A 13,441-nucleotide genomic window follows, 5' to 3' on the forward strand; every position below is an offset into this window, starting at 1 on the left:
GGGCCCCGCCAGGCTGAGGGTGCCAGGCGCGGTACCGGGTGGGGGGGCGATGTCACCTCGGGTGTGACCCCTCAGGGACACTGTTAGAGGAGTTACAGACTGTGCCTGCATCCCGCAGGGATCCGATCCCTGTGAACCTGCAGGAAAAGCTGCTTGGAAAGCGTCTTAGTCGATTGCTGTGTTACTCTAGGTCTTGGAGAGACCTTGATTTGAGTTAAATTGATTATCGCGGTCCAGTCTAGCTTTTCAGACATAATCGTTTGAAATTAAGAAAATATCTTCTATGGGCTGGTCTGAAGTTGCAGCCTTCCATGGAAAGGTGGAAAGGCACCAGTAATTTCAGTTCTGCACTGTTGTACTCTTCTTAGTTCAAATCAGTCCAAAATACGGATGCAACCCTAAATTTGTCGTAGCATATTTAGAATTAACTGTTCAGATTCAGAGCTCTCTGCTTATGGGAGATCTTGTGACTTTGCAAATCCCCTCTTCATTATGTGTTTCTTTTAAGACAGACTTCTGACCTAAGGATGTGTCTTTTTGGCTAGGAGGGGATCCTAGTTTGAGATGTTTTGTAGACTAACCTGAATTATGTTTCTGAATTGCTTGGGTAGGAGCTGTTAAGCTGTGTGGCCCGAAAGTGTGTAGAAATTCTTAAACTGTATGGCTCAAAAGTAGTATATATACAATACCCAAGGCACTTTTTTCTCTCTAATATTTGGCTGAGGAGAAACTACCATGAAATAAAAGTTCAAGGGTGTTGATAAACTCATGTAAAGCAATGACAAAGGTTTTTTGGTGCTGTCAGCCTACTTGGTGAAATGGGAAAACACTTGACTTTCTTTAATTCTGTTCCTAGTCCATACTGTACTTAAAACATGTTAGCTGAATCTCTGTGTAATTAGAACAGATAAGAATTTAATAATATAAAACATACACCCTGCCCCAAGCTAACCAACCAAAATCTCCCCACAACTGGGACTTTTATTATATAGAGTACATGTTCAAATTCAATTCAGCTTGAGCTTTTTCCAGTGTGCATTGTATCTGTGTGTTCACTTTGTCTTTTAACTTATTTCTGTACAGTAAAATTTCTTGAAGTGATCAAGCCCTTCTGTGTTATCTTGCCTGAAATTCAAAAGCCAGAACGGAAGGTAGGTTAATAGAATTTACTTCCTAGGTTTGTATTTGTGTGATATAAAATCAGAGTTTGCATTTGTGGGATTTGGGGTTTCTGCTCTGAGGGGAGAATGGCAGATTTAGGTACAGCTGTTTTTAGTGGAGTGCATGTGTGGTGCATCTCATGTGGATGTGGTTGTACAAGAGTGAATGGGGTTGGGCAGGTTTGTTTATGTCACAGCAGAGCATGGTGAAATGTTGAATGCAGTACACATTGAAGTGTAAACTAGAGTAAGTTAAAGCAGCAGCTTTAAAATCTCTGCTTCATAAGCTCTAATCTAAGATTATTTGCTGAGATAAGCTGCTCCCTATTACTGTTTTTTTTCCTCATCATAAGCTCTTACTCATGAAAATGTAAGACTGATTTCTGTGGAAGTACTAGAATTACCTTGCATTGACATAAGCCTGTTTATTTGGATTACATTTTGAATAAAGCTTTGTAGCTTTCCTTGGTCTTATGTGGGATGAAAGGGATGATCAGTAAGTTGTTTTATTTTGGGTGTTCTGTACTTTGTACCTCCACAAGAAAATCAAGTGTGCTGCTATGAAAGTTTACTTGATGGACTTACTATCTTGACAGCTTTATCATCTGTTGTTGATTTCTGGTTTTATGTTTTTCCCTTTAGATTCAGTTTAAGGAAAAGGTACTATGGACAGCTATCACACTCTTCATCTTCTTAGTATGCTGCCAGGTATGTTTCCTTCTCTTTTTAAGGAAGAGCTGAAATGTTTCAAGTGTGCTATGAAGTCTCTAATTTAATCTCTTGGTTGGAAATGCAGATTCCCTTGTTTGGCATTATGTCATCAGACTCTGCAGATCCTTTCTACTGGATGAGAGTGATTTTGGCATCCAACAGAGGTATGGCCAGACTTGCAGAAGGGCATGTTTTTTAGCTTGAGTCAAAATGGTTTTGGACTTGCATTCTGCTCCATTGTAGTGAATATAAAAACTGAAATGGAGAGTGAAAATTAATTTTTCTGTATTATTTAAAGTCATAAATCAGTGTGGCATTGGGAAAGGCACTTTCTGGACAAAATGAGTTTATAGTTGACTGTGTGCAATCTATTATATGTACAAAAATTGAGCTTTATTTTTTTTTGGGGGGAAATGGTTAGGGAAGGGACATTAGCATTTTTTTATATTACCTGCATTGCTGCTGTTGCAATTTTGAAGGTTTGTGTTTCAAAATCATTTGTGTTTCCTGGAGTGCTGTGGTTTCCTGGGTGACTTCTTTGAGTCTGTCACACAGAAGATTGAATTGCACAGTAGTTTATGTAAATCTCAGTTTCTTATAGAGGCTTTCTAATGCAGGTGTGAATTAAGAATGGTGACAGTTTCCTGAATGCTCTTTATCATTCTATATCATTTGAGCTATCAGTTTATGTCATACTTTGTTTTATGTAGAGTAAATCTGTTCTTGACAGCAAAAGTCTTTTCAGTGAACACAGTATTTTTGAGGTACTGAGGAGTACTACATGTCAAACTGACTTCTAACAAACTTTTGTTAACATTGATAATTTTTACATAGATTTGGAGTTTTAGATCTTCAACATCGTGATGTAAAGGTTGATAAAAACTAACTTTGAACTTCACTGTTCTCCCTGTGTCTGGCAGGAACATTGATGGAGCTGGGCATTTCACCCATTGTCACCTCAGGGCTCATCATGCAACTCTTGGCAGGTGCTAAGATAATTGAGGTTGGTGACACCCCAAAGGACAGAGCTCTCTTCAATGGAGCCCAGAAATGTGAGTAACAGCTCATGTTGAGCTCTGGTGGTTTAGAGTATCTCACCCTGACCTTGGAAAGTAAATTTACCATGGCATGAGTGGTGCAGTTGGGCTTGTGGGTTTGTGTTGTGTTCTGCTGCAGATACCTGCATTTCATGTCTCTTAGTGACAGCTCTCTGCCTTGTTGGCTGTTAAGCTTCAGAAAGGTGTGAAAAGGAAAAGCGTCAATGCCATTGGTATTGCTGCTGTAATCTCCCCAGATAAGCAGTGTAGAGACTGTGAGACTCAACTTTTGAACTGTGATGGTTAATCTGAGTGTTTCATGGTGATTAAGAGACTCAACTTTTGAACTGTGATGGTCAGTGTTAATCTGAGTGTTTCATGGTGATTAAGATGTTGGTTGTAGCTGTTTATACCTTGCAGCTCCAGGCATGGGTCTTTCTCATCAATAAGGGGTCTCTCTGGTCAGTTGATAATGACTTCCAGAAAAAATTGGGTGTTTTGTAGATATTTGATGCTGTACACTATTTACTGATATGCGTACTGGGAAAAATCATAAATTGCTGCAGTAATGTCTTAACACCCTCAGAGTTTTCAGTATCTAAAGCAACCTTTGGTAACCAAACCCACTTGCTTCTAAGTGCATTTGAACTGTCTATGTGTATTTCTATTTTCAGTGCCAGCTTTCAGACAACAAAGTTAACTTTCTCTTGAATTTAAACACCCTCTGAGTTATGTATTTCTTCCCAAATGTTGTGGTTTAACCCCATCTGGCAACTAAGTATCACATGGGACACTCGCTCATGTCTCCTGTGGGAAGGCGAGGAGAATGAGAAAAAAACCCAACCAACTCGTGGGTTGAGATAAGAACAGTTCCATAACTGATACAAAGTATAATAGAATAACAACAGCTGTAACAAAAAGGAGAGAGAGAAGTAAAACCTCAGAGAAACAAGTGGTGCACAATGCAATGCTCACCACCTGCTGGATGCCCAGGCAGTTCCTGAGCACAGATCAGCCCCTCCTGGCCAATCCTCCCTGCTGAGCCTGACATTCCAGGGTATGGAATATCCCTGTGGTCACGTAGGGTCAGCTGTCCTGGTCATGCTCCCTGCCAGCTTCTTGTGCACCTGCTGGCTGGCAGAGCAGGGGACACTGAGAAGTCCTTGACTTGGGGTAAGCACTGCTGAGCAACAATTAAAACAGCAGCACATCAGCCTATTATCAGCACTGTTCTCATGGAAAATCCAAACCACAGTACTCTACCAGCTACTACAAGAAAATTAGCTCTATCTCAGCTGAAACCAAGATTCTGTACAAAAAAGTGATTTCCGTTTCTCTAATTGCCCACTGACATGAGGATCCAGGACAAATACATACTTTTTCTTTTTATTCTGTAGTGTTTGGAATGATCATTACCATTGGACAGTCCATTGTGTATGTAATGACTGGAATGTATGGAGACCCATCTGAGATGGGTGCTGGTATCTGCTTGCTTATCACAATCCAGGTAATTTCTAGTCTTCTCTACTTTTCTCCTGAAAGGGTAAAATAATCAGCCTTATGGACAGGCTGACCCTCATGCACAGCAAGAAGGCCCAAGTATACTTGATTCTTCGCATACAGCTTAATCTTTTAATACGCATTATTTTTCTAACAAAATGAAAAAGACATGGAACTAATGTTGTATTTCTTTTTTTACTGTAGCTTTTTGTTGCTGGTTTGATAGTTCTGCTCTTGGATGAGCTGCTCCAGAAAGGATATGGTCTTGGTTCTGGCATCTCTCTCTTCATTGCCACCAATATCTGTGAGACCATTGTGTGGAAAGCATTCAGCCCCACCACAGTGAACACTGGGCGAGGTAATATGCCACAGTCTGTTTTCTTTACCAATAGTTTGTAAAAAAAGGCAAGATCTTTTTAATTTTTGTTTAACGTTATCTTAATGCCAAATGCTGTTACTACCATCTTGGCTGTGTAGCGAATCTTGCGAATGCAGCAGGTGCTGCTGTGCAAAGTGCAAGCACAAGGACATTTTTTCTCAACTTGTAGTATTTCACAAGATATTTACTGAACTTGAGTTTCTTATAGTGCCTTCATTAAAAGCCAGCAGTAGTGGACTGCCATTGTATTATGGCTGCTGTCCAACTTACTGACCAAATTTATTAGCTGTTTCTTTCTGCTCCTTGCTTTTTTTACACTTTGCCCTAAAGACCTTATTCTCCAAACTCCACTGGAGATGATCCTGTTTGCTGCTGTATAGTAGAAAACAGAAGTGAGGTTATGCCATTTGCTGTAATCCAAACAATAACTTGTGTCTTACCACAACTGACACTAGAAAGCCTGATGCTTCCCTGTAAGTTTACTCTTTTTTTTTGATCAGGCGGAGGAAAGAAAGAACTTGGTGCTTGTCAATGTTTCTAGAGACCAATAGAGTTACCCTGTGCTGCGTTATGATTTAGTTTCTAGGCCACTACAAGGTGATTTTTTAAAAAGTCTTGGCAATAACATAGCTGACATGAAGGGTGACAATGTAAAAGTCTGAGAACATGCTCAATATGCAAAAAACTCAGAGCAATCCCATTCTGAATCCTGTAGTTCAGAACTATGCTTAATGGGACAAAACACTGAAACGTGGACATAATCACAGCTCACCTAAGTTTTTCTTTTCCTTTCCAAGGCATGGAATTTGAGGGAGCCATCATTGCTCTGTTCCATCTTCTGGCTACTCGCACAGACAAAGTCCGAGCTCTTCGTGAGGCCTTTTACCGTCAGAACCTCCCCAACCTCATGAATCTGATTGCCACCATCTTTGTCTTTGCAATTGTCATTTACTTCCAGGTCAGTTGGAATAATGAGGGTTGTAAAACTATGTGGAAGTAGGTCTGAAATTTGCTTCATTCTACAAGAAATTATATATTCACAAGGCTCATTTTTGTTCATGCAGCATCTGGATGTTTATTATACTCTACCTTCTCTTAATCAATTTCTGCACTTACCATAGCCACACAGAAGGCTTGAGACTTAGTTTGGTCTCTGAAAAAATAAACAAAAAACCAAATAAAAATACCCCAGATGCACGTGTGCATGTGATATTGTCTAACCCAAATGCTATTGCTTTTTGCTGGGAAACACTTTGAAGTTTTTAGGCCTGTTTGTTGCTGAAGAATATAGGAAGTTGTAATGTTTCTTTTCCTGGATGCTTTGTTCAGTCTTCTTGAAACTTCAGATTTCTTCTGATGTCTGAATCTTTCATACCTTCTTGTGCGTGGCTGTGTGTTTAGACAGCCATGCAGTTTTGCAGACTGTTTGCAGAAGGGTTCTCATGGAGAGAAGAGCCTCAGGGCAGAGTATTTGTACTTGCACAAAATGATTGCAGGTTTCTTCTGTTGCTGTAAAGGCCTTGCACTTGCAGTTTAAGATCTCTGCTGTGGGTTCACATCCAGATGTAATGGAGAACTTTCTTTTGAAAACTTTTCAGGGCTTCAGAGTGGATCTTCCTATCAAATCTGCTCGCTACCGGGGCCAGTACAACACCTACCCAATCAAGTTGTTCTACACTTCCAACATTCCCATTATTCTCCAGTCTGCCCTTGTGTCCAACCTGTATGTCATCTCCCAGATGCTTTCTGCCCGCTTCAGTGGCAACCTGCTGGTCAGCCTGCTGGGCACCTGGTCTGTGAGTATTCTTTCTCATCTTACATACACCTTTGCAAGGGCACCATTGAAATGTTGAAGAGATGAAGAGATGGTCTCTCTCTGTTGAAGAGGGTTGAAGAGATGGTCTCTCATATTAAGACACACTTTGATAGGTGGTCATACACACTGAAACGCCTAAATTAGTGATTAGTTTGAATTAATGGTAGCATATGAGGCTTGCTGTGATGAATGTAAATTGGTGTCCTGCTGCAGTACTAATGATGCAAAGTGACACAAAGGTGATACAAACTTTTCTAAGACTTGGCTTAATGGCTAAGAAATAGTGATAAGATTGGTGACTGACTGCTTGCTTTCTTCTTCCAGGACACGTCATCTGGAGGCCCTGCTCGTGCTTATCCAGTTGGTGGACTCTGTTATTATCTGTCACCTCCAGAGTCCTTTTCTTCAGTGTTGGAAGACCCTGTACATGCAGTTGTTTATATTGTATTTATGCTGGGCTCCTGTGCTTTCTTCTCTAAGACATGGATTGAAGTCTCTGGCTCCTCTGCCAAAGATGTGAGTTTAAAATGACAAATTATGTGAGCTTACATGATGAAAATAGATGGGCATTTGTAAGAATGAGACTGACCTTCTTCTGAAAAGCTGTTCTACTGGTCATCTTGTTGGTAATATTCATTGTTTGTGTAAACAGGGACTGTGTCTTATTTTAATTGAGAAAGATTAAGACAGAATGGGGGTCATTTTTCCCTGTTTACTGCTTTTTCAAAACAACATCAAAACTTAAATTGCTTTGATTGGAATTAGGAAATTTAGAACATAGAAATATGTGATCAGTGTGAGAGCAGGAAAGGTAACAGGAGAGGTAGAAACTCTTTTAGTGCCACGTGACAGGTACACTGTGTGTAAGGCAGTTGCCACTTAAAAACTTGCAGGTAATGCTCAGACAGCCATTCCTGACACAGAGAGTTTTGATCTTCCTTTATGGAAAAATTAACTAGAAGCTATTATTTTTAACTAGAGTGCACTGACAATGGAGAATATAATGCAGTGCATTGATGTACCTGGGGCTAGCTTTTCAAAATTTCCATTTGCTACAGGATATTTAACATTCAGGAACTATATCACCCTGAAATTGGAGTTGGAAAACAAAATGGAAAATAGCTGTCATTATGGTACATTTGTATTGTGTGGTTCTGGGTAGGAGGTGAAGTTTTGCAGCCATATGGAATGGTTTAATCCATTCTTTAACAAATAAGTAATTGCACAGTTACTGTAACAGTGTGAGCACTCTCTTGTTTTGCACTTGCATCTTGCTGCTTCTTAGGCATGCTGGGAGGCACTCACAGCCTTGTACAGTCAGGTTTTTATTTCAGAGTAAACCAGTATTCAGGGTAGACAGTTTTTAACACTTTAATCCTTTTTCCTGATACTAAGTAAAATAATTTTAGGTTCATGCAAAAAAGGTCAGAAATAAAAGTTAATAAATCATTAATGAAATTTTCACTGTGTAGTGGAATGCTGGCAGCTTACTCATCTCAAAGTGTGTTTTCTCAGTGCATGGAGTCAGTGATGAGCACCTTCATGTTCCCCTGCTAGAGTTTGTTACCCACAGTTGTTAGTAAAGTGTTTGCAGGGCTCTGCTGTAACCCTGTGCAACTGCAGAAATCCAGTTTAAGAATAGTGTTCCAAGAAGGGATTCTAAGTCTGGTTTCTAGTGTGGCTCCACAAATAAATAGTTGACTCAGCTGAATGCAGGAAACTGAAATGGAATAAACACTTCAAGGAATGATTTTGCAACATCTGCAAAACCCTCATCTGGGGAAAGGTAGATGGAAAAACATGGATTGAATTATGTGTATGAGAGCCTACCAGTATCCAAATTTTCCTTTTCTCGCTAGGACTAGAATTATCCAGAAAGCTTTGTATAATTGACAGGTAGAAAAGTGCCTGTGGCTGTAATTTAGCTGAAGTTAAAATACTGGATATTTTGAACTCAGATGAATAATGTAAAACACAATCCAAAACACAAAACAATACAAAAACCACCCAACCCCCCAACAATTATTTCTATTTTCCCACAGTACTACATTCCATTCCAATCACAGTAAATTTACTTGCTCCATTCCTTGATTCAATACAGGTTGCCAAGCAATTGAAAGAACAGCAAATGGTAATGCGAGGCCACAGAGAAACTTCAATGGTACATGAACTCAACAGGTGAGCTACATATTCACTGGCTGTTCATGCAAAGTGTTATGGGCAAACAAAGGGCAAAGTTTGCTTTGACTTCCATTTTCTAGATCCTAGAACTCGGATATTATTTCAGCTTTGATGTCACATGCGTATGACATAGAACATTATCTCATTAAGGGAAGAACTTGTACAGTACAGCTTTTTTTTGCCTTGCATTTAAAGAATTTGCCTCAAATTCTGGACCTTTTATTTTCCTATTTTTTTTTTCATTTACTTACTCTTCTCAGGGTAGCTAATAATGAGCATTTCAGTGTACTTCACTACTTCAAGCTGACCCAGAAGTACTTTCTTACTGTAATTTCTCGTGTGTTATTAGTCTTGAGGACTGTTTTCATGCGGACCTTGCTTCTAAAACAAGTAGTTACTTAAATCTCCTAGGTGCAGAGGTGGGCAGGGGTTGATGTCTTTAGATTTTCAGATTTCAGGGCAGGACCTATGTACCCTTTGTGTTATGGTAATGTTATTGTAACTTCGGATTTCAGTCACCTACAGATAAAGAGCCAGTAACCATGAGTTTAATATTTGTGCATAATTGCATGGTGGACTGTAGTACCTTCTCCTCTTAGTGTAGCATTTTTTCCTTCTCCAGTCAGGTTGAGTATTTTATATTCTTATCCAGATTGCAGACCCACAAGGGAAGTGAGTATTCTGCCACATGATTTTTTTGTTACTATCTAAGCAAACTCTGATGGCCCCTTTCCTTTTCTCATTTCATGTTTTCCAGGTACATCCCTACAGCTGCTGCCTTTGGTGGGCTCTGCATTGGTGCCCTCTCTGTGCTGGCAGACTTCCTGGGGGCAATTGGCTCTGGAACTGGAATTCTGCTTGCTGTCACCATCATTTATCAGTACTTTGAAATTTTTGTAAAGGAACAGAGTGAAGTTGGCAGTATGGGAGCTCTTCTTTTCTAAACCTAGTTTCTCATGGACCCGGGAAAGAGAGGAGGGACATTCTGAAAGTGTAGCCAGTCGGGGAAAAGAAGTATCATAAACTTGATAGTGTCATTCTATAGAAACGCATATTTTAATAATGTTTCCAAAGCACATTCCCTTATGTTCAAACTTTTCTAGCATACTGTTTGCATTTTATAAATTGATGAGGAAAATGTGCAAAAAATTTTTTTAAGAAAATTGTTTTTTAATTATGTGTTAGGAGAGTCAGCTTTCTGACTTGGATTTAGTTCAATGACTCCTGAAAATTTTTTGAGCCCCTTTCACATTTAGTAACCTGAAGCCTTTACAGGTTTTAATTAATGTTTGTTAAATGAATTTTTGGAAGGGATTTTTTTCCATTTAACTTGTTTTTGCAGCTCCTTTGCAGTAATGGTGAAAAAAAATCTCTCCATCTGATGCTCGAATTCTATAATTATGGTTGTAAGCACAAATGGTGTTTCATGTGTTAGGGGGTTCTTTTTTCAGTATGGCAGATTTGAAAGGCAGTTGTTTCTTTTTACTATGATATAATATCTATAATTCGAAATGTTTTGTTGTGTAATTACTACACTAGACTTTGTCAGCTGTTGAGTATTGGCTTGAGACTGTTTTCAAGTTTCTGTGTGAGAAAGGAATGTGTCCTTTGCCACCACCTCTCCTCCACAAGCAGAAAACTCAGGTAAATCTAGATTCTGACAGAACCTGTGCCTAAGAGTTGCTACTTTGAAACTTGGTTAAACCAACTTTGTAAAGCCTTCTAATTAGTCTTTATTGCCATTAGTGGCTATGCTTCTAGTTCTGATGTCAGCTGAAAGGAATGAGTGTTGTGGCTGCTTAGATGCAAATCTGCTTATGCTCTTTGCTAGAGTGAAGTTTCTCTTCTTGATAATGAATTCTGGTCTTGTAGCAATCAGGATGTTATCTGATTACTCATATCTAGTGAATTTTGAGTCTCATTACCACAAAAGAGTGGAAAGAATGGATGCTACTTGTCTGTTTTTGTAGATCTAGATACAAAACCCTTGTCAGATAACTCCACTAAGGGGCTTATGTAGAAGGCTTTTCCATCCTATAATCTCATGGATTTGAGTGGTACATAGGAAAATACTCCTTCAGAAGGTATTGGGATTCCTTTTTTGAAGATTACACCTTCAAAATGGAGAGTTTACAGTTAAGGCTGTAATGGACCAGAATAAAACTTAATTTTCCATTTTAATTTAGGTTGTCAGTACTAATCAGGTGCCTAGGACCAAATGCAAATATTTGTGTATGAGTCTTGTAAATACACTTCTCCTCAATCAGTATTGGACAACATGGAAACCAGAGGGAGGAGTTGTGGCTGCTGGAACTTTTCTTTACACTGCATCACCATGGCTCTGTGCATTTTTGCATGTTGGGCAGACAGTCTGTGAGTCACTGTTCCTGCTGGAGTGGTGGGACTCTGTTACACACCCAAGGAGCACAGATGACATCCAGAAACCCTGAACTCGGATACCAAACACGTGGGAAATCTGCAAAAGTGGAATGAGATGCACCTATCAATGAAAGTCAAATGACCAGGATGAGGATCACGAGTGGAAAAGGAATAAAAGAATTGGGATGAAGTATCCATGAAATGATCACTGTCAGCCATTCACTATGATGTCACACTACATTGAATAATTTCTCTGTTTTTTATGAAGTACTAATGCACCACAGCACAACTGTGATGTGAAATGGGGACAGTGAAAAAGTGGCATTAAAAGGAGAGGGAAAGGGTTCTGGTACAATTCTGCTTTGGGGATTCTGTTGTTGTTTTTCCAGGAAGCCCAATACAAACTTTATTTTAATATAAAAGACTCCACTTCTGTGCATGCTGCTCTGGCTGGGCTGGAGCTGTACTTGTATTTTTGGTCATATCTGTTTGAACTGGTTGCAGTTTAGGCCATTTGCTCTATGGTATCTAAGCAGCACTTGTTCTGTGCATCTGTATTTTTGTGGTATAGTGATGAATCTTTGTTATCAAACACCTGTGTCCTCAAAGCAGAACTTGCTGGCCATACAGTGGATGTTCACAAAAAGAAATAATGCCTATAAAATCTGCTTTATAATGAAATAAAGTACATATTTGGAGCTAGTGCTTGGCTTTTGGTGCTTGGATATTGTTAAAATTCTGACACTTGTGGAGTAAGGTTACCCACCTATGAGACTGAGATACTGGTACCCTCAAAACGCCTGATCAGAGTGTCAGTGTGAAATAAAGACAATCTGTATTTGCTCCAAGGTCTCTCAGTAGTGGGTTGCCAAAATAACTGGATCTTGACCATTCCTTTGGGCAATTCTAAAGGCATTGCACAAGTAAATAGAGGATGGGGTAGTGATGCATGACTTAACAAAAATGTTTCCATTAGAGATACAGTGCCAGTCATTTTGTAGTGTGATGGTTGAGACAACAAAACTCAAAGCTGATGATATTCCCAATATTGTTTTGCCCTTTGAGTTTTTAAACTTAGAGTAAGGGAAAATTTTGCCTTCCTCCTGAAATAGAAATATCCCAGTACTTGAAAGCAAATTTACTTGAAATACTGTTACTGGATGCAGAAGTTCAGCCATGATTTTGGTTGTGTTTGAAGTCACTCTAAAAAGCAGCCTGATTTCTTCCTTGCTGTTTTATTTTTCATCAGGAGACTTGCATTGATGACTGTGGTTGCTGTGGGAATATTATGTCATCACACATATGATCACAGAAATAATTGAGGTCACTGTAGATGTGATGAGTTATGTGCAAGAACTGGATGAGAACCAACAGCAGGGCAACATCTGACATCTTTCTCCTGGGGCTGTTTTGTGCAAAACTCTTGACATGTCTTTTCCTTCTGCCCTGCAGGTTTCAGGTGGAAGTTTCTTTAGCATTTAAGTGCTGGCTATTTAATTTTTGTTCCTTTTGTCATTATTCATGAAGCTTTAAAAATCGTCTGGTTTAATCTAGTTCACTTATTCTTAGGGTCTGTTTCCATGTAATTTTGAGATGGCAAAAAATGGACTTTTTTTTTCTAATTTCTCAAACATTTAAAAATAAATTCATTCCTTTTGGCTGCAACTGTAAAGGTTGTTGCTTTAGTTTAAATGTTTCATGACTGTCTTCCCTTTATTTTTTCTGGGGATAACTCTGTCCCATACTGTAAACAGACTGATTTGTGGAGTTTGTGATTTGTGATTTTTAGCCAGCTTTTGGAAAAGGAGGAAGCTGAGTGGCCCAGTAACTGCTTTTCCTAACTGTCCTCTCTGGAAGGAGGAATAACAAGCTTTAGGTGGCTCTGCATTTCCCCACTGCTGTGGGGAGGCTCCTGGCAGCTGTTTGCTCACGGATGAGCTGTGACACTGCCGGGTCCTGGGCCAGCGCCCCTGCCTGGATCCCAGACCTGCTCCGGGTGCTGCCGGCGCTGACTGCGCTCTCCAGCCCTTCCCGGCCCGGCTGCCTCCCTGCGGCTCCGTGCGGACTGTTTCCCCAGTGGAGAAGGGACAGGACAGGGACAGTGTCCCTCTGGGCAGCGAGGGACACTGGTGGCATCTCTGCTGTACCCGGTGTGCGCTTTGCCTGTCCTTCACCTCCTTTCCCCGCCGCTCCTCTGCCAGGTTTCTCCTGCCCCTAAAGGAGATGCGGGGGCTGGGGCAGCGGCTCCGGAACGGATCCTCGGTACCGGGACGGATGC

The 13,441-nt window shown here is 40.1% G+C and overlaps 1 protein-coding gene across 1 annotated transcript in view; it reads left to right on the plus strand.

Moving 5' to 3' along the window:
• The window catches only part of SEC61A1 (SEC61 translocon alpha 1 subunit), a 12,888-nt gene extending 882 nt beyond the window's left edge, over window positions 1-12,006 (plus strand). The window contains exons 2-12 of the mRNA XM_031056333.1: window positions 1,033-1,151; window positions 1,803-1,868; window positions 1,957-2,035; window positions 2,792-2,923; window positions 4,306-4,415; window positions 4,613-4,766; window positions 5,585-5,745; window positions 6,386-6,583; window positions 6,928-7,119; window positions 8,705-8,781; window positions 9,542-12,006. Coding sequence (XP_030912193.1) covers window positions 1,033-1,151; window positions 1,803-1,868; window positions 1,957-2,035; window positions 2,792-2,923; window positions 4,306-4,415; window positions 4,613-4,766; window positions 5,585-5,745; window positions 6,386-6,583; window positions 6,928-7,119; window positions 8,705-8,781; window positions 9,542-9,728 — 1,475 coding nt within the window. The 3' untranslated portion in view covers window positions 9,729-12,006. The remainder of the gene's footprint in view (window positions 1-1,032; window positions 1,152-1,802; window positions 1,869-1,956; window positions 2,036-2,791; window positions 2,924-4,305; window positions 4,416-4,612; window positions 4,767-5,584; window positions 5,746-6,385; window positions 6,584-6,927; window positions 7,120-8,704; window positions 8,782-9,541) is intronic.
• The last annotated feature ends 1,435 nt before the right edge of the window (window positions 12,007-13,441 follow it).

Source organism: Geospiza fortis, unplaced genomic scaffold (genome assembly GCF_000277835.1).
Source record: "Geospiza fortis unplaced genomic scaffold, GeoFor_1.0 scaffold70, whole genome shotgun sequence".
Taxonomy (NCBI): domain Eukaryota; kingdom Metazoa; phylum Chordata; class Aves; order Passeriformes; family Thraupidae; genus Geospiza; species Geospiza fortis.